The following is a 26,358-nucleotide window of genomic DNA, read 5'->3' as shown; positions in this document are numbered from 1 at the left end:
CCCGTTTTTTTTTTTTCATAATGTAGAGGTCGCCGTTTACTCGGAAAATCATCCAACCCGCTTGGATTGGATGGTAATGGCTCCAGGAAACTGACAACCTTGCCGCCAAAAGTAGAGGGAACCCGCCGAGAAAATCGCAAATAGGTGGCCAGTAGCTAGTCGTTTCCTGTCCGTTGACTTCCAGTAAAGTTTCCTCAAAGTACTCGAGTCGCTTTTATAGCCACTACTTTTTGTTCCAGACAACATTAAGCCATCACAAAATATGCTACTATTTTACGATGTACATGGAGTACCTGCAATATGATGACAAATATTTTACAAAAACAATTCAAAGACGACAAAATACATGCTGGCTGAGCAGGCACTAGGTGGCTGTCGTGCTGTCTCACGATAAAGATGGGCGTCTCGCCGATGTACTTTCAACGTCATGGCTGTTCCGTTTTGTTGTCTTCGTTTTCTCCCAGCATAAACGATATGCCTAAGGCAAATCGTAGTGGCCAATTGTGTGTCTGCGTGATCAGCAAAGATGGCTCTGTCGATAAATCAATACCGGCTTCTGCGCGACATCTAAGCCCCCTTGAGCAAAAGATTGTCGTGAGATGGGACGATACAACCAACGACGGGAGACATTTTCCTAACCAGAAAGGGTTGCTCATTAAAATTGCGTGTGTGGTTTCATGGATTTCCGTTTCAAATGCACTCGTCCTTTCTGTCAAGTTCGCCAACTATGTTGGCATGCTAGACGATGTCGAACCCCGCAGCAATCTTGTTCCTGGAACTGGCATACACGTGAGCAATATGAAACGTGTTACGAACCTAGATTGGGTAGTTTATTTATAGTTTTTTTCCCACTAAAGAAGAACAACAGCCTCTATTTTTGTCATCTAGTTTTCCGCTGTTGTCTTCTTTCGATGGCGGTATGATGATATATCGATGAGGAAACGGTTACTTGACAATTCAAAAATAGACGTTGCCAAGATACTGTTGTTTACGAAGATAGTAAATTCATTAGCCTTGCAGTTGTAGACACACAAAAAAAACAATGTTTTCTTTCGAGTTTCGAATTTCGATTTTGGAAATTTTGGAGCTTCGAACCCGTGGTTAGAATAGGCTTAATGTACAGCCCGTAGTCGTTTGCATAGCGTCTGCTTCAGTCCGGAAACTAAGTAAGGAAAGAATAGCCTTACAACGTGCTAGGAGTTAAACGTAGGGTTGACGCGGTTTTGTTTTAACCTAGTTGAACTATTTGGTTGACAGTTGTAACTTGCTGCGACTCCTCTTGTTGGACGCGATACCCTATACTATAGCATTTAGCCAGTATGGGAGTTCCAGCTTTTTTTAGATGGCTGACTCAGAAATATCCTTCTGTTATTTGCGATTGCATCGAAGACAAGGTAAACATCGTTCGCTGTTTTGTAACAATACATACCAACGCATATTAATAGCCTGTACAACTGTCGATCTTGATAGGTAAGAACAACGCAAGATGGAACACGATTACCAATTGATTCTTCAAAGCCAAACCCGAATGGTGTGGAATTTGATAATCTCTACCTTGACATGAATGGCATTATCCATCCTTGCACCCATCCTGAAGACAGGTTAATTCAGTGGTTTTCTGTAAGCATATTGGTTTGTTCAATTTATTCACCTATTACCTCCAGACCAGCTCCAAAAAATGAGGATGAGATGATGGTTGCCATTTTTGATTGCATCGACAGAATGTTCTCCATTGTTCGGCCAAGAAAGTTGCTATACATGGCCATTGACGGAGTTGTAAGTCTGCCTTTTCAAACAACTGAAAGTGTGATGGTTCGATCCGTTTTTTTTTGCTTAGGCACCCCGAGCTAAGATGAACCAACAGCGTTCCCGCCGATTCAGGGCATCCAAAGAAATTGCAGAGAAAGTTCTAACTATAGCCAACGTTCGCGAAAGTCTTCAGGCAAGAGGTGCATACGTTCCTTCAGAAAAAGACAAAGGGGAGCATTTTGACAGCAATTGTATTACACCGGTAAAATTCGATTTATTTGGTATTAATTATCTGACGTTTACTAGTTTAATGGGCTTTATAGGGCACACCGTTCATGCATCGACTGTCAGCGTGCCTCCACTATTACGTTCACGATAGGCTACGCAATGACCCAGGATGGAAAAATATTGGGGTCATTCTCTCAGACGCAAACGTACCTGGGGAAGGGGAGCACAAAATCATGGACTATATCAGAAGACAGAGAGCACAACCCAGCCATGATCCAAATACGAGGCATGTGTTATGTGGGGCCGATGCCGACCTTATCATGTTGGGTCTAGCGACACATGAAGCTAGTTTCACAATCATTCGGGAAGAATTCAAGCCAAACAAACCTAGACCTTGTGAAATCTGTAACCAATTAGGTATTTTTTTCCTTATTAGTTTTCATCCGTTGAATTCTCAAGTAAAATTGTTTAAAACTTGATTTCATCAAGGACACGACCTGACTGATTGCCAAGGGGCTGAGCGCGAAAAATCTGGAGAACACGATGAAATAGGTCCAAACATAGCGGCCGAACAGAATTACATTTTTGTTCGGCTCTACGTCCTTCGCGAATATCTGGAAAGGGAGCTGAGCATGCCTAACTTGCCGTTTGAGTACGACCTAGAGCGAGCCATTGACGATTGGGTCTTTATGTGTTTCTTCGTCGGCAATGACTTTTTACCTCATCTCCCATCATTAGAGATCCGCGAAGGGGCTATTGATCGGCTGGTTAACCTGTACAAGGATTGCGTGTACAAGACCAAGGTAAGTTCATGTTCAAAGCCACTTTGCTTCGCTTAAGAGATGAATTTGCTTATTTGTATCACAGGGATGGGTAACGGATAGTGGTTTTGTAAATTTGGAGCGGGTTCAAATTATCCTCGCACAACTTGGCCGCGCTGAAGATGAAATATTCAAAAAGCGGCAACAGGATGAACTTTCATTTAGGTATGGCATATAAAGCTAACATAGGCGAAAAAAAGTATTCTTAATTTGTGAACATTCATTTTACAGACAGCGTATGAGAAACAAAAACAGGAGATTTGGTGGGGGTGGGGGAAGTCGTCCAGCATTTTTACCTCAGGGCCAGTTTGCTCCCCGTCCGGTTGGCAGAGAATTCAACAACCCCAGCATCACCAACGCACACCAAGAAATTCAACAAGGTCGCCGAAATCAAGTGCAAAACACACAAGCTGCCATCGAGCTGAGAGCAATGTTGCGTTCATCGGTAGCTACATGATAATCTCTAGTTTTTAAACTTTGCAAATCTTAATTTCAAATCGTTACAGACGGAAGAAGTCGAAGTCGTAGAAAAGGTGGAAATTGTCCAAAAAACAGGTGCCTCTAATTTTGCTAACGGCCAAGGAGGTGGAGTCAAACGCAAAAGGGAGGATGACGACGAAGACGATTTTAGCCATGACGAAGTACGTCTATGGGAAGATGGTTTCAAAGAGCGATACTACGAGAGCAAGTTTGCTGTGTCGCCGACTGATGAAGAATTCCGTTCAAAAGTGGCTCTGGAGTACGTAAGAGGCCTCTGCTGGGTACTCCAGTACTACTATCAAGTAATTCAAATCTTTCAAGCAAACAAGAGAATGTCTTGACATATAATTTCTCCTCTTTAGGGTGTACCATCGTGGAAGTGGTACTTTCCGTACCATTATGCACCATTTGCATCTGACTTTCAGGACATATTGTCAGTGAAAACAGTTTTCAAAAAAGGAACAAAACCTGTAGGATAGGGATCATGTTTTTGAATCGTACTTTTCGGAAATTTACTAATAAGAAATTGTTATAGTTTCGTCCACTAGAACAACTGATGGGTGTCTTCCCTGCTGCTAGTCGTTCGCATGTTCCTCGGCCTTGGGCAGAACTGATGGTGGACCCCGTAAGTCTCTTTATCAATTTTGGTTTATAAAACAAATATTTTCGTCGCATTACCCCCTCTCATCATTCTGTTTTGTTCGTTTCCCTTTCCAGGAATCGCCAATCATCGATTTTTATCCGGAAGACTTCAAAATCGATTTAAATGGAAAGAAGTTTGCCTGGCAAGGTGTAGCTCTTCTTCCGTTCGTTGATGAAAAACGGCTTAAGAAAGCTGTGAAATCTCTTTTTGATGAGTTGACGGAAGACGAAAGTAAGTCGTATAAAAGAACGTTTTTTTATGTGGTTTTTTCATAACTCTTTGATTCGCTTAAAAGAGCGGAGGAATTGCCTTGGGGAGAACCAATTCTTCGTAGGAAAACATCACAAAGGCTACGATTTTTTGCGAGGTCTTGCTAGCGAGACTTCTTCCGGAGAAGAGTTGCAAATGTATCAGATGGAGCCGTCGTATTTCGGTGGCATTTCGGGCACAGTTCTTGTTTCCGATAAATGTGTTGGTGCTGGAGAGTAAGCTGTTGTTGAGTTTAAAAAAAAAAAACAGCATTTAACTAATTCTTTAATTTTTTTTTTTTTTTTTTCGTAGAGCTCTTGAATCTCCAGTACGAGGATTGGAGCCCATTTATGATTGCCATGTTGTTTGGTAAATTTCATTCTTCCTTTTTACGTGTTCTTGTGTTGAAATTACTAACAGGTATTCTTGACTCTTGAAAATAGCTTAGATTACCGCGATCCTATGCCAGACGATAGTGACTACAAATACCTTGCGTGTCGCCTAGCTGGTGCCAAGTGAGTAGCAATGAGAAATTTTCGAAAAAAAAAAACTAGTTCTAAATAAATTCCTAATTTCCGTAATAGAGCTCCTGCTCCATCGCTGAAACCGCAAGATTTTGATGAATCAAGTAATGGACCTTGGAGACCGCAAGTTGGTATGTCACGCTCAACTCAAAGAGGAAGTCTCCATACGGCTGGCCATCGAATGTTAGGGTAAGTTTTCACATTGACCTCTCCTTTGAGAGTCTAAAAAAGGGAGGTTTTCTGATTTTTAAAATTTATCTTATTGGATCAGACATCACAGTCGACCAAGACCCTATACTCCTTCACCATTTCCACCAAGAGGACCTCGTCCAATGGGAGGACCTATGGCTTCAGCGGCAGCGTATTTTGATTCTCCGGATCAACACCAGATGTCACGCGGAGACCATCGTGGAGGTAAAATAAAAAATTTTTTCGTTTTTCACCTTTTTTCTAAATCCCCTGGTTAAGAACAATTGTCAAATCATCGTGTGGACATCGAAATTGGCCCGTAGGTACAGCGTAGTTGACATGTAGGTTGCCGGAATATCTGCGAAGGATTGTGAGGTTCGTTGGAGGAAGGGGAAGGGCGAATTTCCAGGGAATTGTGGCTAACTACATGGGCGTGCATCACCCCTTCAATTGGTGTTTGCTGTAGGTCCCATACAACCCAAAGAATTTTTGTTATGTTTTACTTTTCCCAACCTTTTCACGAGTTAAGGTATGAAAAGGGAAGGCAGAGCTACCTACTAAAGTATGCCCACTTAAGGTCATCGCAGTTTGAGATGTGCTGATTTTTTTCCCCCATTCTTTTGTCGAGCCCTTCATGTTTTTGGTTAAACTCGTGTTCATTGGGTTTTTAAAAAACCGTACCGTGATTCTATTCAAACTCGATGAACGGAAGATAACTGTCAACCCTCCCTTTTAACCCGTCACAAGTCATAACACATCTTCGTCCAACCTTTTTTTTTCTTTTTTCAAACTCTTTTCTTTTTCCTTTTTCGAAATGTCGTCAATCGAGAGGGTCTATTCATGGCGTTGAGAAAAGGTGGACAAGAATCGAAGAATCACCTTGGAATGTGGGCCGGTTGTTTTTCTTTCAGATCTGACAAATCACGGATCGGGCCATTCCCATAGAACACTCATCAAAGAGCGTTCGACTAGGACAGTGGGGTTTTTTCTCTACGTTCTATAACTGAGATATTTCAAACGAAAGAATAGCGCCTAAGAGAAGGAACAAACGTGAAGGGAATGTTGTTTTTATAAGGGATGTGACGATAGTTGGGTAGGGACTTTTACTGCTGCGTGTGGACTAACTGTTTGATGTTGTGGCTAAGAGAAATGGGCATGACGCAGCAAGTTAGATAGTCCAAATAGAGAACAATCTCGATTTGTGAATGTTGGGGCTATCAAGCACGTTCATCTTCAACATCCCTTTTTTTAAAATAATATTCAATTCGTAGTTTGAGAAACTTGTGCAGTTTTTGGTCTAGTTGGCTATTTCTTTTTTTCCTTCCCGTATGTAGAAAGGGTGAAAAAAAAATGAAATCGATGTTTTTGTGTTGGTTGTTTTTTTGTCACCCAAGTCAATCGGCTATCCATTTGGGTTGGAGGGAGAGAGATAATTTGTCTATTGTGCACGCGACTCCCTTTACCACCTCCCCTTCTATTTTTTTCCTCCGCCGTTGTGTAGAGGCGGCGAGGATGCGCTGCTCTATTATGATGCGCAACGCCCCATTTAGCGTGCGTGGTGGCCGTCGCTTTTGAAAACGGGCATGATTGGCACTGATTGTTGTGTCGTTTGCCAAGTTACCACCACCACGTCACTTATACATGAACGACGAGCAATCGGGTTCTAAAATACGCGGGTTTATCAAATCAGTTTGCGGTTTTTTAAACATATACGCAGACGTTTCTGACGTTTCATTTCAAATCGTGAACAGCACGACCGCAATGCTGTTTCCGACATGTAGTGATGAAAAGCTGATTTTAAAAAATCGTTTTTTAAATGATAATTCACGTGGATAAATTGTACTACCTGCTCGAGAGGAATTGGAGAAGGAAATCAAAGTTTCATTTTTCAAGGCTCTTTGGACTGTTGGTTGCATTCGTATGTGTCAACACGGAACAAGGCGTAAGGCCAAAGAAAAGAGGAACCGGTTATGTACACTGCTCCCAACAAAGGCGACCGATAAGATTTTCTTTTTTGTGTGGAGCATTTCTGTGTGTGCGTGTCTCTAAAAAAGACAGAGGCAGACAGACAGACTCGGGAGGAGTAGCAGCAGCAGCAGCAATTGTGTACGGTTGAGGGAACTAAAGAAAGCGTCACGTTTCGCTTCTTGAAGCCAACGACGAGCAGCTCCTCTTCTAGGAGATGGAGGCTGGTATATATATGACGACGAAACTGCTGCTGCTGCTGCTGCTACTACCCTCTTTTTTTTCTTTTTCTCGAGGAGCGCGCTCACACGCACACAAGACCCCCAGAAGAGCCAAGCCCTCTTGAGAAAGGAGTAATTCAGGTGGCCTTTCTCTCTTCCCGTCCCCTCTGCGTCTCCCGCACGTTACCCGGGCAACGGGAGCACGTCGCGCACATCGTTTGTCGAAAGCACTCGCCACTCCAAGATCCACTCGTGCCTTCCTTCTTCTTTTTTATATGTGACGTCGATCCTTTTTTTATTTTTCGTTACCCGCCAACTAGACGAAGCGATAGAAAGGGCGAGTTTCGTTCATTTTGATTTTTTTTTTCTCTATCAGCCAGTCGTCTCATTTGCCGAGATATTCTCTCAGCTTCTTCTTGACTATCTCGGCTTTTTAATCATTCATCGATTGTCTCTTTTTCAATCCTTAAAACGCACTCGGTATTATCTGTTCCATTGACAGTCCTCGAATGTAGTTTTATCAATCACCATCTTGTTCACGAACACCAATCCACCAATCAGCTTGATAGTGTTTCGTGAGAGACACATCACTAATTGAAGCCTTTATTCGATTACGGCGATTTTAATTTTCAACGCCAAGAGATTATTTTGCCACAACTAGTTTTGAAGAAAATTTGTTGTATGCCAGTTAGTTATTGTAGTTCGTTCTTCACGCTGCTAAGTGTTGACTTGATTAATGATAGGCTTGTTGTATTATTTCGCGTAGCTGTCACAAACTTGTTCTGCTTTCTTCCTTATCCCTTGCCTTCATCATTTTTACGAATTCCGCCCGTTTTTTTTTTTTCGTGTTAGGGCGAACACAATTGCATTTATTTTATTCCGTTTTTTTTTACGGTGAAAAAATACGACAGCGTTCGTCGTCACCGTTGTTTGAAGTTGGGCCGCGTGTTTGAAGTAGTTTCTAAAGTAAAGTGTCGACGCATTTTTTATTTATCTGTTTATTTTTCTCGTATTTTTTTGGGTGATGTCGAGTGACTTGTCATCGCGTTAGAGGCCATATTCTCGCTCTTTTTCGATGATGATTGCTGAATGAGTCGCTCTGTACATACACCACTCCAGTTGTCACGGAACTTGTCACGTCCATACTGCGTCCCAGCTGCGCGAACGGTCTTAAACTTATGCGTTGGCGGTTTTTTTTTTTTTTTTTAGACGTCATTCGGATCGTATACTTGTAAATGTATAAAAGGGCGCGCAAACTGACAAGTTTACTGTTCGTGTGTAGGGAAAGGAAAAAAAATATAAGGACGAACAGTTGTGATGACGGAGACGAATTATTCAGGGCCGGAACCCCCCTTTCAGTCTTTCTCTGTATGCGTTTATGACAAGGGAGGATATCTTATGTTTAAGCATAGCAATGGGATAAGAATATATTGTACTATAAAGTTTTTCTTGATGCCATGACCATTTAAATCTTCCTACGTATCCTTCTGATGTGTCGGAATGGACAAAAGACGTCGTCGTACAGTGGCCTCTCTACTCGAGGATGTGAGAGAAAGAATAGAATAACGAGAAATATTGAATATTATTTTCCCCTCCTTTTCGTTGTCCACACACAGTTCTCGGGAATTGTTTGGTTGCAACTGTTAGAAGTGTCTTTGAGCTAACTGTATTATCCGACTGTGGAGGTCACTCGATGAACCTGTAACCTGAAGTTGCTTTTGCGCCAGAACCTGCGTAGGTACATGGGTGTGTGCTGAGAACTGACAATTACCACAGTTCCTCTTGTTGGCACACACACACACACACACACTGACAATTTTTTTTTTTTTGTAGTACAGTTAAGTCCACCTTCTTGTTAGTAAAAAAACCTATTGGTCGGGAGGGGTGCACCAATGCACAAGCAAAAGAAGAGAAAGGTGTCAGGTGATGGGTTGTGTGTACGCACCCTTGTGTTATGCACTGCTCTCTCTCTGAAGGACGGTTCGAGTGCCGTTTTTTTTTCTTCTCTCTTCAACATTGCCAATTTGTTTACTCAACCACTCTTATCTTTGCTCACGAGGTCTTGACAAAAACATGAAAGATGTAAAGAGGGCGAGGTTTTCTTTTATTCTCACCCATCCATTTCACTCAATGGGATTTTTTTTTGAGGATATGGAAAGGGATGACCTGTCTTTGAATGTTTGGTAGGAAAAAAAATAATAGAAAATTCATGTTTACGTTGACGATGGGAGCGAATATTCGAATGATGCGTGAAAAGACTGAGCCCATGAAAAAATCCTGGGAAATATTTTCGTCTGGGAACTGCGGGAAAACAAAAACCGGGGATCGATGAGAGAAATCGTGAAACATGTCGACTGTGATAGATTTTCGCAGTCTAATAACTTGCAGTTGTAGTGATTCGATATGTATCGCCATCGAGTGTGTGCAGGAATGATCGTTTGACTGGTTTCGAATGAGAATCTAGCCCACTGCACTATTTCATATAAAGGAATTTTACATTATGTAAAAAAGGGGGGAGTTCGAATGTGGGGGAATTGCGTTCACGAGTGGGGCCCCAAAAAGTGTGTGGTAATGAGGGTGGGAAAGCAAAAAAAAACGCAGGGGTTGGCTACTGTGGGGGAATGTATGAGGTCATCGTCAATAGCGAAAAATAAATTTGAATACGTGTGTGTGTGTGTGAGAGTGGTATATATGCTGTTACCTTCGGATCTCCAAATATGTTGGTTGGTTATTGAAGACTTTTCATTTCTTTTGTATGTCTTGAGTGTGTTGTCTCTCACGTCTGGAGAGAATTGAGTGGGGGCCCTTCGAGAGGAAGGGCTAGTTTTGATGGCTAACAATGGGTCAGTCGACCGGAGATGTTTTTTTTTTTTTTTTTTTTTAAGGAATGCCCTGGCCAGTGTGTGTACCCCGCCCAGTAGCGAATTCCACTGCTAGAGCTGCTGCTTTGCTACGAGTAGTAGCGCAAGTCACCTGAGTAAACGCTGTCTCTCTCTCTCTCTCTTCTTCCTTCCATTCGATCGTGCCCTCTTGTTCGCTTGTTGTGTTGACGAGGAACCTTTTCTTTTCCTATTTCCACCTTTGCTGTGTGTGTGTTGTTATTTATCCCGCACTCTTCGCCCCTCCTTTACGCCGTCCGTCCAGGGACGCGTTTGTTGTATATTTTTTTAAGGTGACCCTTTTCATCATTCCTCTATTGCTTTATATTCATCGAATAATGTCTTGATACCACAGCATAAAAAAAAATAGAGGGAAAAAGAAGTATCGGTCAGCTGAACCGCAGTGAAATATCTTTTTTTCAACAGCTGTTCTTTACTGTTGAATCGTTAGCATAATAGGACTTGCTTCTTCTTCGTTTTCTTAAGATTTTTTTTCCCTTCCGTTTTCGGCCCGAGTGGTGGACGTAAAAACGATGGGGTGAGAGAACAGAGGGGAGATATTCTCGTGTGGCTCTTTTGTTGATTCTATTTGTATATCTTCCTCTTCTTCGTGTGGCTCTAACCTCTTCTTTACCTATTTGTCGTCACATTCCACGCGTGCCTGTCAGCCGCTTAACAACAGCATTATAAGAAAGAAAGGGAGAGAAATAAAAAAAAAACGAACGAGAGAGAGTGAAAGAATTGTTAAATACTCTATCGGCTCTCAATCGGATGATCACTGTTCTCTTCACCTTTTTTCTAGCGTCCTAGCTTCTTTTTTTATTCTTACAATCTCCCATTTTGGGTTATCCTCCGTGACCGGGACGAACTTGTTCATCTCGTGGTCCCGCTGCATTCAAATTAGAAAATAATAATAATTGTTTGCTTCTTAACAGGAATGTCTTGAAGTGTGTGTTAATTGACCAATATTGAAGTGTCAGTTTTTTATGTTTTTTATTTATATTCCGTTTTTGTTTTCTTCAGTTAAATTTTTATTCTTTCTTTTGTTCAAGAGGTTTGCCTCTTAACTTGGCCTTCATCCTTTTCCTCTTTTTTTTCCTCTCAGTTTTTTGCTTCTAGTTCCCTCTTGAAATCGCGTTTGCGTCGTCAGCTCCGTGACTGTTACATCGGGTCACATCCGTATTACGCATAGGATCCACTCTGCTCTACTAATGCTTTTTTTTTCTTTATTTGTTTTGTTCCACGGGGGCTCTTCTTCCTCATTTATTGAAGTCAATCGACAAATTCCTTTCGCAATTTGATTCGATATAAGGACGGCCCCTTTTTTTCCTCCTGAAAACGAGAGCGTCATTTTCATTTCTCGTCCGTTCTTTTCCAATCTGTAAAAAAGTGACCCGTTTTGGGTGATCTCAATCCGTGGCGGTGTCTGTTTTCGACGATGGATACGTGAGCCAATGATTAGTTCATTGGAAACGGCTTAAGCCGTACGAACTCGCGACATCGGCTCGTCTGACGAATTCTTTATTCCTCATTTTTTACTCTTTTTCATTTCGATTATTCAGGGCGAGGTCGAGGTGGACACGATGATTGGAATCGATCAAACGATCAAGGTCGATCGGGTTGGGGTGCCGGTGGAGGAGGCGCAAGCTATCCTCCTCCAAACGACTACCATAGACAACAGCAGCATCACGGACGCGGCGGATACGGCTACGATCAACCAAACAGGTAGGCCATTGTCATCCTTTGTCCAATATATTTTCGATTGTCTCGCATCTCGCATCGCAAAGAGGAGGGAGAGCCGAGATGTGCTCACTTTTAATCTTGTTTGTAAAAAGAGAAGCCCCCGGCGGAAAATCTTGTCAAAAGATTAGAAGTTGCTGTAATTCAGTAGTACTTTTATTTTTGATGTCCGTGTGTGTTTTTTTTAATACTACATACGAGATGGTTGTGTGCACGTGTCGATGCGCCCGTCATCATCATTCCAGTCGGTGGAGGGTTTAAAAAAAAAAAAGATTGAGGAATGACAAAGGTTTCTGTTGTCCCCTCGTTGTAATGAACGTGATTTTCTGCATCTTTCAATTAATTCAAACCGCGCCTCCCTTTTATGATTGTGTGTTGTATACAATAATCACTGAGCTAATGGGCTTGCGGGGGGGGGGGGACGATTGAGACAGGGTACCGACACAAAAACTTCCCACAGTTTGACAGCGACATTTACAGTGCGTCTAAGGTAGTAGCAGAGAAAGATAGACAAAATGATTTGATGGGGGAGTCAAAAGAGAAAACATAAAAGCCAAAAAAGGGGGTAAAAAAAAAGATGGGCGACACGTTGCGCAGCGGGGGAGGAAACGCTGCTGTGATAAGTCACGTTCTAGTTTTGTTTTTTTAATCGATGGAAAAAAAATGCCGTCGTTTGTCACCCGAATTTGTTTTAGCGTTTTTCCTTTTCTGTGACTGGCGATGTGTGCGTTTCTCTGGAATAAAAAATTAGCGTCGGGCAATGACCAATTATAAAAGCTTAATTGAAATGGGAAGTTTTAGTTTAAAGATTTTTGACAAAATCGATCGAGCGGACGCTTGGGAACTGATGCGTTGACGAACCCGCATCCGATCCGGGAAGTTCTGTATTTTTCATCAAACGTGTCCTTCTTTCCCCCCCCCTTCCGTTCACCCTTTACACTAGAAAAAAAAAATACTTTTCTTTGGCTATTTGCTATCTCAAACGTAATCAAAGACACGCGTGAAAGCCTCCACTACTATTTTCGAATTTTCTTTTTTGTAGAACATTTCCGATTACGTTTTTTCCATTATTTCGTAATTTGCAAGATTTCCTTCCGTTTCCGTCGCTAGATTCAGTGGTCCACCTGCAACGAGTAACATCCGCGGCGGAGGCATCAGTAATCATTACGCTCCTCGTCCGCGCGGCGGCTTTCAGCAGGGACCTCCACAGCGACCTCCTGGTCCTCGGGTAAATGTTAATTTTTGTTTTACTTTTCTTTGTCTCGTCTTCCTCTTGTTTACAACACGACGAACGGTAGATAGTGCTTGTCGACTCCATCACACGTACTAGAAATAATGTCACGTACGTGTTTCACTTTTTCTTTCTCTCTTTTAAACGTTATTATCAAACCTCGTGAACTCCCACTTTGTTTGCGAATGGGTGAGTGACAGTATAAGCGCAGATTGTCATAATTTTCCCTCCATGTCTCGAGAGTCACTTCTGTCCAACTCTTTCTAATCATGATCTTTTTATGTTTTCTTTTGTGTGTGTAATGCACCGAACAGGGGAACGCTCCGTCATCAGCTGGATACGGTTACTACACTTCCGGTTATCAGGGGAAAAGATTTTAAAAAGTAAAGGTTAAAGCTAACTTCATCGCGTCGTTTGAATTTCATTGAATAAAAAAAAAAAGAATACAAAAAAAAAACAAAGAGAAATGACTTAACGCAATGACAGTGACAAAAATTTAAATTCGATGTAATGTTTAAATTCTGCGTAATAACATACACTTAATTTTCATACTCGTCGTTGATCGGATTAATGTTGATTGAATTATCCATTCCCCCCCCCCCCCGTGTTTTCCGAGCTGTTGCCGTGTCTTGCGTCAACAATAGTCCCGTGTCAACAGCGAAAGTCCTGATGGCTGTTTGGATTAATTCGAATAAAAATAACGACATTACTTGAATATTTTTTTCCTTTTTTCGCTACGCACTCAATTCAAGTGCGATATCTATCACGACTATGTACTGTATAGACTGTGAAACGCGTTGAATCACGGAAAGATCTCCGATTCGCTCGACTGAATCGTCGATTTGATATTGTGCCGCTTAACTTGAAAAAAAGAAGTTTCAATGTAGAGTAGGGACGGAGCTCTCAGAAGAACGGAAACAACATAAAGGCAAGTTTGAAAAATTGATTTAAAAAAAAAAGCCACCTTTTTTTTTTGCTCCCTTTTGTGATTACGTCAATACAAAGTATACACATCAATATCGATGGTTATACGCAGAAGGATATGCTAGTTGTCTAGCAATTTTTTCCACCAAGTAAACATTGTAGGGCAGCGGCAAAATCCCCATCCCCCCCGACCATCTCGCAGCGGGGCGGCCCTATATGTAGACGTACAGCGTAATTAAACATTTGATGGAACAAGAAGGGACGCATAGCGTCAAGTTATAGGCCGTCGGATGGCTGACTGTTGAAAGAAACCATGGCAGCGGATATAATCATTGGAGAACGATCTCCCACCCTGTACAATATATATATATATTTACTGTATGTGAGTGTGTACTAAACGGGATGTGTGTGTATACACGGAACGTATATAAGATATATATATATATATTTTTTCGTCCCCTTCTTTCTGCAGCGAGGGTGAAGAGTTTATCTAGTGTCCAGTCTTGTAGAAAAATAGATTTCGCAGTCCATCCGCCAAAGAAAATAGAATTTGTTGTGATGGGGAGAGAAGAGGGTGACTTGGAAGTCCATGAGAACCGAGATGATTAGCTGCACGATTTTTCGGTGCCGCGGGAATTCCAGGAAAACTTTTTCATCCATCGCCATTTGAAAAAGAAAAAGAATACGAATGAAATGAAAAAAAAAAGAAAGAGTCTCCCTTCACCTCTTGAAACGTAAAGAAAGTTTTTATCGAATGGTCGCATCTGTTTGTGCAGTGACCAAACGTGGGAAGCCACATACGTCCCCCTCCTCCTCCTCCGCCAGAAGAGATATCAGGCTTGCTGACGCACTTCTTTTTTTCTTTTACCCCCCGAATCTTCTTCATTTTCAAAGAATCGCCGTGGCCAGCGTACAGAAGATTCAATAAGATAAGATGACATCTTGCCACACACCCCCTTAGTCTATATAGGCCCTGTAAAAACGAAAGACTATCATGGCGTCGGATCTTTGCCTTCCACACATTGACATTTTTCATCCTCTTCAATTTTAGGCCTATTATCGAAAGACACGCGTCGTAGATGACACTGCGCAACTATTTTCTGTTGAAATGCAGATACCGACAATCATCCAGTTTCCAATTACGTCACCGCCCTACTGCCGAGTCAAGAGTCGACTAATGGCGTCCTCGAAATCAAGCGTAGCGTTAAAGCTATCGAAATAAAAAGGTTTCAGCTTATATCAAAATAGTTTAAAAATAATAATGGCTCATCGTTGTTTCGTCTGAAGAATCTGACGAGAAAAAACAAAATTTGTGTTGTAAATAGATAATAAATAAAATAATAAAAAGCAGAAAAAAAAATAGGTAGAGGCGAAATCCGCACGCGCGGATGTCTAGTGTTCGTTAACTGTGTCTTGTCAACTGTGAACGCACGCGCTCCCCAATCCCGTTCGCCTCCCAATGGGTACAATAACGATGATAAGCGAGCGTGCTGAACGACCCTCGGCCAGGTAGGGGGACTCTCTCGGCTCCTGTCTCATCGTGTCCTAATTTCATCTCTTTTGCTTTTTGACATCGATTTAGCTGTACACACACACATGTCCTGTTGTTGCGCGACACACTCGCCAGCTCGAGGCTGAGTATATACATTTAAGTACTTCATACGCCCAGATGCTGGTACTTGGACTTGCACAAATATGTGAAGGATGAATGCAAGAGTCTCCTTGCTAGGGTATGCTGCTGGAGAGCACTTGTCGGTGAAATGAGGCATTATGGGAATTTTTCTTTCTTTCTTACTCTATCCACTTTTCTTTTCGATAAAAAATTCTTCCTCTTTTCTACTTTGATCTGGCGACTGACGAATTCAACTTCTTCGAACGTCGATCTTTATCAAAGGGCGGATCCTGGGGATCCCGACGCCCTGTTTACGATGCCGCAGATGCTGCGGGTTCTTCGTCTTCGTCCATGGTCCAATCAAGTTTAAAATGATGGAGTGGCAAAATGTCCTCTATTGTGTTCAATCGAGTCGGCTGAGTTCAGAAGAGCTCTCTTCAACAGAGAAGCGTATAGGGGAGGAGTGTATATATTTAGAAAAAAAAAGAGAACGGATGAAAAAAAAAAGCTGTTAGATACAGGGTAGGACGAAACGTATGCGTATCCCATGGGTTAGTAGGTCTGCCAGCCAGTCAGATCTCTCTGTGTCTTCCTCCTCGATCCTTCGAGTGGCCACTTGAGCATCGACAAAAAAACTCGGAATTGGCAACTGCGACGACGAAACCGTTGGTGTACATGCTTCCCATCTGCCGGCCGCAATCCTGCCGATTATTTTCGTTACTAGTATATTTACTTACCATAACTTAATCTCCCTGAATTTGGTCGACATACTTGCTGCATCGATGGCCCTTAACGCCTTTTCTTTCTTTCCAGGACGATATCAAGTGGGTGGAAAGTCTATACATCGTCGTCGATGATATTGAAATTGTAAATACTTTTGAAGTCCTCTTGTGATTGCAACTGTGGGTGTAGGGAGCCTCACGTCACGGTGTAGAGTTGAGAAAATTAGTACAGGCACAACTTGATATCGAACAATAAACGACGGGAAGGCCATCTGGCTCGTATTTTTCGTTCGGGATGATTTTTCAATCGTAATTCTCACGGGGTGGAGGCACAAAAGACCGGGAAAATAAAAAAAATCGAATGCCAATGTTAAAGAAAACAACATTTTCGGGGATGTGTGGGAGGTGAGGGGTCGGATGGGGTAGGAAACGAGAGTGGCATAGATGTTGACTGTGTCAACACTGTCTCCTCCATCAGCAAGTAAACAACAGCAAGGAGAATACATTTCATTTTGAATGGCCTACTGTACATCCATCAGAGTTCATTCGCTTTTCCAGACGTCTTCCGACGTCACTTCTTTTTTCTAGACGGTAATGGAGGACGGGAGCTTGGTTAGTGTTTGAAATGGCAAATTTGATCGTGTATGATTTTGATTTCGAATAGAAACTACGTCTTGCGAAGGATTGAAGCTTATAGATCGTCAGAGAACAGGCACACACAAGAATAGAAAGGCTAAAAATGCGAAGAATAGATGAAGGTTTTAAAGGAGAAGAGGGGGGCGTCTATATAGACACAACGGATCGAGCCTGTTTAAGTCGACAGCAGTACGGCTCTCGCTAATCTGTTTAGACAGCTAAGTAGAACTGCTGCCGGATTGCTCGAGAATCGAAGACACTTGAGATAGATCGAGTCGTTTTTTTTTTCTATTCTCTCTTTAAAAAAAAATACTTTTTCCCTTTTTCATCGTTTCACTCCCTTCACTTTAGTTATATACCTCCTCTGTTGTGTGTAAGAATAATAACAATAATTTCGTATGTCATGCCTCTTTGTCCGGAACGGAACTGGTAACATACCATATACGGAGTACGCCTTTAGCTACTGTGTGCTGCTTGTAAATGTTTATTGATACGCCGACGAGTATAAGAAATCTTTTTGTGGCATGATCCAAGTTCTGTAACTGATGACCAGGACGTCGGCAGCAGGTCGATTATTACACCAACGAGTTCGTCCCTCTCGGCCAAAGGGAAAGAGAGGGACAGTTGTCGGCTCTTACGTTTGCGGTGACCCCTCCGCCTTGTTCCGCATAGCGTTTTCTATAGCAAACCCTTCAATACATAAAAATTAGAGGATAAGGCAGAAAGAAAAGGGTGCAGGGCTAGTGGTGGGTGTCACTTCAAGCTGACCGCGACGGACTTGATTTGTTTCGGATGGCCCCTAGCTATCGACACTGTATTTATTCCTTTCATATGGTAAATTTTTCTTTTTCTCCCCCCACTTTTTTTTTTATTGAGAGTCCAATAACGTGCCCTCCATCCTTTCGGGATATGGCGTCGGTCTGCTTGTGAATGGTCCTCAAACCAGTCATATCTGGCGATTTTCAACTTTGTGCTTCTGTAACTTGCCACGAAATACCTAAAAAGCCAACGGGCTTTTATATTTTTTATATTTCGTTTTTTTTTTATTGTAAACGTATTTGGTATGTTCCAGCAATATTCTTGAATGTTGGGAACGGTGTAATAGCCATTACAGCTACCTTTTGTCGCTCCTAATAATCTACAAATTGTCATCTTTTCTAGTACGATAAGAAAGCAGCTTACGATGTCATTTCAACATTTCTGACGCATAGTGATCCATAATAAATGTCGGGCCTGTCCGGAATCCGGAAGGAGGGCAAGGCATGATAAGCAACCGGATATTGCTTGTTCTCTAGCTCTCAGCCTCACTCTCATCCGTTCCGAGGGTTAATATAATATCGATATAACGCACCGGATAAGTGCTACTGGTAAACATCCGAGCGTCACGCCTGAGCCGAAGATCGACTGATGCATATATAGTTGAAGTTCTGCCTTTACCTCCCTCTTGCCCTTTACACGTAAGCAAAAATTCACACTGCATCAGCAACGCACGTGTCTATCACAGCAGCACCCCTTTCACCATTGCTTTTTTTTTTAACCCCCACTGCCTTAATTTACACAACGTTAGCGCTTATAATGATGATGATGAATTGACGATGCGCTGTTTGGACAATCACGCCCCCATCGTAGACGGCGGAAGGGATCAATGTTTTGTCATATTTCCGTTTTTATCGAGTCGTGTGAAACTAAGAATAGTTCGGTGGAGGTCTGAAAGAGATAGGGGGAGGTGGAGTGATAGACTAGACTAGATAGGCTTAGGCTGCCGAATAAAATGATGTGTGTATTTCAAAGTTAGCATATTTATGTGTAACATAGTGACGACGTGTTTGCCAACGGATTGGAAAAAGTGGGGAATGCACGAGAGATGAACGGATGAGGAGTTTGATGTTTTTTTTAAATAAAGCCATCGTGTACGGCAAACTTGGAGAGGGGAATAAGTTGAAACAACAGCAAACAGCTTATACCAACGAGTAAGCTACTGAAATATGTAAATAGAGTTAGAAGAAGATGAACAAGTATGACGATACGCAAAGAAGATAATTCGGACCATTGATTCCAAAATATTTGTAAAAAAAATATTACAACATGAATGAAAAGTAAATTCGAATAAAATGCCACACTAAATCGAATCGGATAAAACGGGATCAAATAGCAGGGAATGCGAGAGTGAGAAAGAGACCACTGGCTGAAATACAATCGAATAAAAATGAAAGCAAATGACGCCGCAGACACCGAATTATAACAACACTGGAATAAATCGGAATGAATAGTTCAAAGAAAAGAGGGGAATTTTTTTAAAGGTATTCATCAACGTAAATTGTATTTACCAACGAGCATTGTGTAGCGGCAGGTAAGCACTCAAACTGTTCTGCTGCTGTTGAGCTTGTTGCATTTGGGCGTGATGGTGATGATGCTGGTGATGATGATGGGGATGATAGGGATGCAGCGAGGAGGACTGAGTCTCCATCAATGCCTGGCGATGAAAGCCGAGCGAGCCAAGAGCCTGGCTGGTCAGATACATGGCCGAAGTGCTGGGGTGGTGCTCGGCGGCAGCGGCCGCGGCTGCGGCGTGGTGCAGACCCACTTGCGACTGGGACAGGTGAGCCGCCAGGTGGTGATGGGGGTGGTGGGGGTGATGAGTATGATGACCGGGAGCGACGCCCATCAGACCCGAGGAGGTCGGTCCGGGACTCGGCGTGCAATCGTCGTCGCGGCATCCAACGGACGACGGCGACGGCTGCGTTCCCAAAGTGGTGCTGCACGAGTTGTCGCCGCCGCCGGCCGACGAGGCGCCCAACGCTCCACCTCCGTTGTTGCTACTGCTGACCAAAGCCGATCCGTTTTCAGCTTTGCACTCTTTGTTGACCAACGACGGCACTGACACTCTCTTCGGAGAATTCTGAATTTTTCGTTAAAGATGGAAAATTAGACACCGCAAAATGTTTCACGCTAATTAAAACCAAATACAAAAAAACTAGTTCCATTTGAAATGAAACGATACGGTCGACTGCTTTCGTGGTTTAACTAGCGTTTAAACTACTTAAAGCTTTGACATAGCGATTGAACCCTTTCACGAACGGTAGCGTCGATGAATAGAGCCTGGTGTTTCACATTTAGTGGCATCGGTAGTCAACGATAATATATCTATTATGAAACGCTAATATGCCGTCAGGGATTCCCCCTACGTCGTATCGTTGAAAGATATGAGAAAATCTGCCCGTTTCCCATGAACCGACGGGACCCTTCCATTTGCATTCGGTCAAGCGGAATCCCCTCGCTCCCTCCATGTCAGGCCTATACGAGCGTACACAGCAGATACGTGCACATCACTTTGGGGGAGAATCAGATGGGGGTGGACTAAACAAGAGATTTTACAAATCTTTTTACATGTCCGGTGTGTTTTTCAATGAACTTTTTCGTCACTCCCCTTCCTTTGGTTGAACTTTTCAAGAAAAACTATTACAATTCAAAATATTGGGGTTTTTCGTGGGAAATCCGTTTGCTTTGCGGCGTATGCGATTGAAAAATAGATGAGATCGTAATGATTGGATTATCTGCGATTACCCCCTATAGGCCTTTACATTCTATTGAAATGAAATGTTGATTTACCTGTTGATGTTGAGATCCGATATCGGCCATGGCCTTCTCTTTGGCCTGTCGCTTGCATTTGTAGCGGTGATTCTGGAACCAGATTTTCACCTGTATGATTGTTTAGGAGGGAGGAAGAATGAAATGGTTAAATCTCGCCAGGTCACTAGCTGATAGAGAAATGTTTATGGTAGAAGAAAATATTACGTACCTGAGTAGGAGTCAAATGAATGAGCCCGGCCAGATGTTCTCGCTCAGGAGCTGATAAATATTTTTGCTGTTTGAAACGCCTTTCCAATTCGTAAACCTATTTTTTGAATTTTGAATTCACTCATTAGGATTCGATGTGGTTTCTTTGGAAAACACTTCACACGTAGACTCTTTCATGTCGTCACACTCGATTATGACTAGTCACGCTGTCACACACGGGAGCCAGTCACTAGGTAAAGATACACATAGCTGAGATGGCCTATCCTTATGATTAATTATTATAGTCACGTATCAATATTGGCTTTGCTGACATCGTTCGATATCTCCAAAGACAGTTCAACAAATGCAGCAGCGTCTTGATTCTACAGCAGCTGTCGTATAATTACTCAGCAACATCGCCCAAGTCTCTAAGTCATTCACCGTTTAGTTTACAGCCATTCATGCTCACTTAGTTGTTTGAAACTCAGGAAATGAACACTAGGCCTCAGGCGTAAGCCATGCAAATTGATAGGAAATGACTTGACCTGAGCTTGCGTGAAGAGAACTCGTCGCTTGCGTCTCTGCGCGTGAAGCGGGAATTGAACGCCGCACTGCTTAGGCTCGCTGCTCATTCCGCAGGCCGCGCCGATTCCGGACATTGACATGTTCATGTTCATGCCGGACATGTTCATGCCAGTCATGTTCATACCGGCCATATTCATATTGACGGATGGTGCGGTGGAGCTCATCAGACGACTCACTGCGTAGGTTTGCACAAACAAGCAAATATTTGAATATTGAAGATGTCAATAATTCTATTTCGTCTAAACATTTCGGAACTTACCGGTAGAAAGGGTGTAATCAGTAGCGAATCGCGGATCCCCGCTGCTAGTGCTGTACCAAGGTGCGGTCGGAGCACGGACGTCTCCTGACACTCCGTAGGCCGAAGCGGAGAATTCCGATGCTCCATTAGTGTACTGCGATCCGCTCGTTGTCGTAAAAGCCGACGTCGTTGCCGGAATGTGACCGCCGCCTGAATGCGGTGGTGGTGGATGAGAAGAATGCATTCCCAACTGATGCACGCCAAACGGAGTAGAGACTGGCACGCTCATTGACTTGTTGTTATTAGTGCTGTCCGTTAAATTGGTTATAGAATTTAACAACAGATAAGATTCTGTTCCAGTGCTGTTGGGTTGATGAAGTTGTTGCAGGTCCGAATTGGGGGTATCTTCACCGATGGAATATGGTTTTAATGGACGAGGAGGCAGAGCTACCGTTTCATCCAGTGGGCTCAAAATGTCAGTGACTGAGAAATTTGTTCGGTACTTGGGACTCACGGACATGACATTGGCGTTGGGATTTCAAAATTTGCTCCAGTGCGGTGCAATGTTGAGTTTACTGCTAAAAACACTTGTAACGGTAATGGAGTTTACGGAAATGCCACCAAACTATCGCGAATGTTAAAGTTGCGGCTCAATCGGCGGTGTAGATAACGATGCGAATGGATTGGGAAATGAAAACACTCTGGCGGGCGGAAGCGAGCAGGAGTGCGTGGCTAGCTATAACGCCGGAGTGGCTCTCTCGGCCAAAATCAAGGGCGATTAGGAGATGACTGATGATGAAGTCGAGAATCTCTCGACGTCGGTCAAGGATGTTTTCGCCAATCTTTCATCAATCGACACAGAGTCGTTCACCGACACACACGAACCTGATTACTAAGAGGTTCTTGAAATTTTTTTTGCCTCTCTTTGCTTCCTGACTTTTCCTTTTTTTTTTTTTACTTAATTCAAAGAGACACTCGACCGCAAAGTGTCGGGAGGGCTAGCTCTCAGGCCGGCCAGGGGAGAGAGAGAAAAAAAACAACACACGGTAGCGATGGGCGACGAGAGGCCGATGAAGAAGTCGCTCGAAGAGTTGAGGGCGCTAGAGAACCGGTCGCGAAGGTGGTCAAAAACGGTGCGAAGACGACGAGAGAGCGAGATGAGAGCGCGTGAGAGTCTGGAGAACGATGAAAGAGAGAGAGAGAGTCTTGCTTGCTTAATGTTGATCAACAAGCCTGAAGAGGATGATGGGATCACAGGTCAGTTCAATCACTTGTGTCGCACTCACCCAGCAGCAGCCACTTCCTCAAATGCCTCTCCAAGAGCTCCTCGGCAAATCTTTGAAGCATGGCACTTCACCCTATACCAAGCCCAAGACCCCGGCGACGACCAAGGGCGTATACTTCAACAGCCACTCCATTGGACCCTCTCCACGTCCAACCAATTCACGCGCAACCGGGCTCGATCCCCCCTCCAAAACGCAACCATTGGTTACTCGCTCAGTTGGAGGGGAGGAGCTAGATTCCGGCGGCGCCGCCAATCGCGCTCCTTTGCTTCCGCGCTGTCTCTTTCTCTCTGCTCTTTTACCCACCATGTATAATTCGTGTTTTTTGGCTCTAGCGACGATGCACGCAAGTTTTCGTGTAACAGCAACGTCGAATTCTTTTTTCTTTTTTCACATTTCCTCAAGATTACCAAATCAGTATTTTTGAAGAATGTCAATACTTTTCATCGATATCGCATTCATTCTCTGATCAGAGATTGCACTCGAAAACCTGACAACTCACCCAAAAATTCCATAGTGCCCATTTTTTGCACCAACAGTTCAACCGGCGGAATCCTTTTTTCTTCTGCATCCGAAAGAATCAATCGCAATGTAAGAACTTCGTTGTAGGAGAACTACCGTGCCACGAACATATTCACTCTTACTCGTACAGCCTAGTATTAGGCTACTGTTTTCAAATCAGTGAATCTCATACGAGGAAGGCTAGTGTGCGACTGGGTGTCCAAGAACCCATCTTTCTTCTAGGCGCTGTGTCCAGTAAAGAAACCAGTAGCACCCCGAATGAGAGGTTAAGAAGATCGCAGGGCTGGTTTTAATTAGCAAGCTGGCATTTGAACTCTTGGCCTTCTACTGACGGGAAACAAGCATAGTGAGAGAGAATGAGTGAGACTTGATGATGTTGACTCGCAAGCAACTCCAGTGACCGGTCGAGTAGAAGACGCCAACGCAGCTAATTGCTGCTATAGAACGAGCGAATAACATCGAACGAGACAGCTAGTGCAGAGGCTTCCAACTATGGTTGCTGCAAAACCTTGCTTGTTAGTTTAGTGGTTCTTAAACGAATGTTCCAGTGAAACTAAAAGTCGAAAAATCATTGAGTTTAGGACTACTAGACAGAAATTGTTGTGTAAACCGATTTACTACCGACTGGTACAAAATTAAGGCGTACGGTAAAGATTTCTGAAGTCAAACTTATGAATTTGTATTCAAAAAGTTGTCACTTCAAATGGTTGATTTTGAAAATAAGCCAGACAAAATAATAAGCCCGACTTTTCCAAAAATTTTTATTTTTACAAAATCTTCAATATCGTAATGAACAGATGTTCTTTAGATTGAAAATACATGAAAATCGTGAAAATAGACTTGTATTCTACATGAGATTATAAATTTCTGCAATAAACTGTAGCAAATGCTGGCGCGCTAGAACGATACAGCGCATTGATTCTACAGCCTCATCTTCTACATATTTAAGAAAACAACGGCATTCACGGGAAAACTAGTCATTTTTTGAAATCAGCGTTAAATTTTGAGTATAAAGTGAAATTTTTGGTGGAATTCCAAGGGGTATATTTTTTTACCAAATGGTTGGTCTTGAAAATAAGCCCGAAAAAATCAGCCCGACTTTTTTTGTTTTTTAGGTTTAATTCAAAAACTATACGGCCAATTGAAAAATAAACTTGATTTCCGTGACCAACATTCAATTTTCAATCGAAACCATTTATTTTATGCCAAATTTGAAATTTGGCCAAAAATGAAAAAGTGAGAAGGCTATAGCCTTCTCATTTTTGTCAAAATCGGCAAAAAACGACATCTCTTGGAATTCGATAAAAATCACATGGGATAGCCAAAATTGAACGCTGAGTTCAATTATGTAAGCGTTTTTCTCCTTAAACCAGCCGTTTAAAAAATATACTAAAAAAATGTACTGTTTTGGCATGTTGCAATACGCTGAATCGAAGACTTATAGCGCGCCAGTACGCTACAGCGCTAGCGTATATCAAAGTTCTTTACCAAACCATAATCTCTACGTAAAAACAAAGCTCATTTTAGAGTTCCCTGTTAAATTTTGAATTTTAGTTACGTATAGTTATTAAGATATAATGATATTATTTTGTATAGTAAAGAATTTTTAAGCCCGACAGCCCGAGAAAAATAAGCCAAATTTTTTGTTTTTAAAGTTTAATTCAAAAACTATAAAGCCAATTGAAAAATAAACTTCATTTTCATAATTAGCATTCAATTTTACATCGAAATCGTATATTAAAAGCGAAATTTGAAATTTGGCCAAAAATGAAAAAGTGAGAAGGCTATACCCTTCTCATTTTTGTCAAAATCGGCAAAAAACGACATCTCTTGGAATTCGATAAAAATCACATGGGATAGCCAAAATTGAACACTGAGTTCAATTATGTAAGCGTTTTTCTCCTTAAACCAGCCGTTTTCAAAATAAACTAAAAAAATGTACTGTTTTGGCATGTTGCAATACACTGAATCGAAGACTTATAGCGCGCCAGTACGCTACAGCGCTAGCGTATATCAAAGTTCTTTACCAAACAAAACCCCAATCTCTACGTAAAAACAAAGCTCATTTTAGTGTTCCTTGTTAAATTTTGAATTTTGTGTCATGTATAGTTATTAAGATATAATGCTATTATTTTTTATAGGAAAGAATTTTTAAGGCCGACATCCCGAGAAAATAAGGCCGACTTTTTTGTTTTTTAAGTTTAATTCAAAAATTATAAAGCCAATTGAAAAATTACCTTCATTTTCATGATTAGCATTCAATTTGACATCGAAATCGTATATTAAAAGCGAAATTTGAAATTTGGCCAAAAATGAAAAAGTGAGAAGGCTACAGCCTTCTCATTTTTGTCAAAATCGGCAAAAAACGACATCTCTTGGAATTCGATAAAAATCACATGGGATAGCCAAAATTGAACGCTGAGTTCAATTATGTAAGCGTTTTTCTCCTTAAACCAGCCGTTTAAAAAATATACTAAAAAAATGTACTGTTTTGGCATGTTGCAATACGCTGAATCGAAGACTTATAGCGCGCCAATACGCTACAGCGCTAGCGTATATCAAAGTTCTTTACCAAACCATAATCTCTATGTAAAAACAAAGCTCATTTTAGTGTTCCCTGTTAAATTTTGAATTTTAGTTACGTATAGTTATTAAGATATAATGCTATTATTTTTTATAGGAAAGAATTTTTAAGCCCGACAGCCCGAGAAAAATAAGCCCGACTTTTTTGTTTTTTAAGTTTAATTCAAAAATTATAAAGCCAATTGAAAAATTACCTTCACTTTCATGATTAGCATTCAATTTGACATCGAAATCGTATATTAAAAGCGAAATTTGAAATTTGGCCAAAAATGAAAAAGTGAGAAGGCTATAGCCTTCTCATTTTTGTCAAAATCGGCAAAAAACGACATCTCTTGGAATTCGATAAAAATCACATGGGATAGCCAAAATTGAACGCTGAGTTCAATTATGTAATCGTTTTTCTCCTAAACCAGCCGTTTTCAAAATAAACTAAAAAAATGTATTGTTTTGGCATGTTGCAATACACTGAATCGAAGACTTATAGCGCGCCAGTACGCTACAGCGCTAGCGCATATCAAAGTTCTTTACCAAACCATAACCTCTACGTAAAAAAAAAG

General features: G+C 42.0%; 2 protein-coding genes across 3 annotated transcripts; one reads left to right on the top strand and one right to left on the bottom strand.

Moving 5' to 3' along the window:
• The first annotated feature begins 1,160 nt into the window (after positions 1 to 1,160).
• LOC130685217 (5'-3' exoribonuclease 2 homolog) lies at positions 1,161 to 13,476 on the top strand. 2 transcript variants are annotated; one of them, XM_057508470.2, is made up of 20 exons: positions 1,161 to 1,394; positions 1,471 to 1,601; positions 1,665 to 1,776; positions 1,838 to 2,011; positions 2,073 to 2,394; positions 2,467 to 2,780; positions 2,845 to 2,963; positions 3,030 to 3,243; positions 3,305 to 3,580; positions 3,641 to 3,748; positions 3,814 to 3,903; positions 3,996 to 4,152; positions 4,217 to 4,406; positions 4,483 to 4,539; positions 4,614 to 4,685; positions 4,755 to 4,883; positions 4,966 to 5,108; positions 11,511 to 11,673; positions 12,799 to 12,916; positions 13,234 to 13,476. In XM_057508470.2, exons 1-20 carry the CDS (start codon positions 1,320 to 1,322, stop codon positions 13,297 to 13,299), a joined length of 3,030 nt encoding a protein of 1,009 aa, XP_057364453.1. In that variant the 5' UTR covers positions 1,161 to 1,319; the 3' UTR covers positions 13,300 to 13,476. The 2 variants fall into 2 exon arrangements, with proteins under 2 accessions (XP_057364453.1, XP_057364451.1); XM_057508468.2 differs by having other exon boundaries at positions 12,775 to 12,916.
• A 5,097-nt stretch (positions 13,477 to 18,573) lies between these two features.
• LOC130685253 (homeobox protein Nkx-2.4-like) lies at positions 18,574 to 22,188 on the bottom strand. Its single transcript, XM_057508523.2, has 5 exons — positions 21,435 to 22,188; positions 21,136 to 21,350; positions 20,613 to 20,708; positions 20,423 to 20,512; positions 18,574 to 19,712 (listed from the first exon to the last, which is right to left on the bottom strand). Exons 1-5 carry the CDS (start codon positions 21,931 to 21,933, stop codon positions 19,137 to 19,139), a joined length of 1,476 nt encoding a protein of 491 aa, XP_057364506.1. The 5' UTR covers positions 21,934 to 22,188; the 3' UTR covers positions 18,574 to 19,136.
• Between the last annotated feature and the right edge of the window lie 4,170 nt (positions 22,189 to 26,358).

This window comes from Daphnia carinata, chromosome 3 (genome assembly GCF_022539665.2).
Source record: "Daphnia carinata strain CSIRO-1 chromosome 3, CSIRO_AGI_Dcar_HiC_V3, whole genome shotgun sequence".
Classification (NCBI taxonomy): Eukaryota; Metazoa; Arthropoda; class Branchiopoda; order Diplostraca; family Daphniidae; genus Daphnia; species Daphnia carinata.
Note: the sequence above shows the minus strand (reverse complement) of the source record. Positions and strands in the feature narration are given on the sequence as shown.

Bases quoted from the DNA above. Each gene is read 5' to 3' on its own strand.
- LOC130685217 (XM_057508468.2), top strand. From the start codon at position 1,320: ATGGGAGTTCCAGCTTTTTTTAGATGGCTGACTCAGAAATATCCTTCT. The intron at 1,602-1,664 runs GTTAATTCAGTG...TATTACCTCCAG, and splicing joins TGCACCCATCCTGAAGACAG to ACCAGCTCCAAAAAATGAGG. The intron at 2,964-3,029 runs GTATGGCATATA...TTCATTTTACAG, and splicing joins CAGGATGAACTTTCATTTAG to ACAGCGTATGAGAAACAAAA.
- LOC130685253 (XM_057508523.2), bottom strand. From the start codon at position 21,933: ATGTCCGTGAGTCCCAAGTACCGAACAAATTTCTCAGTCACTGACATT. The intron at 20,709-21,135 runs GTCAAGTCATTT...TTCAAAAAATAG, and splicing joins TTCTCTTCACGCAAGCTCAG to GTTTACGAATTGGAAAGGCG. The intron at 19,713-20,422 runs GTAAATCAACAT...CGAAAAATTCAG, and splicing joins TCGGATCTCAACATCAACAG to AATTCTCCGAAGAGAGTGTC.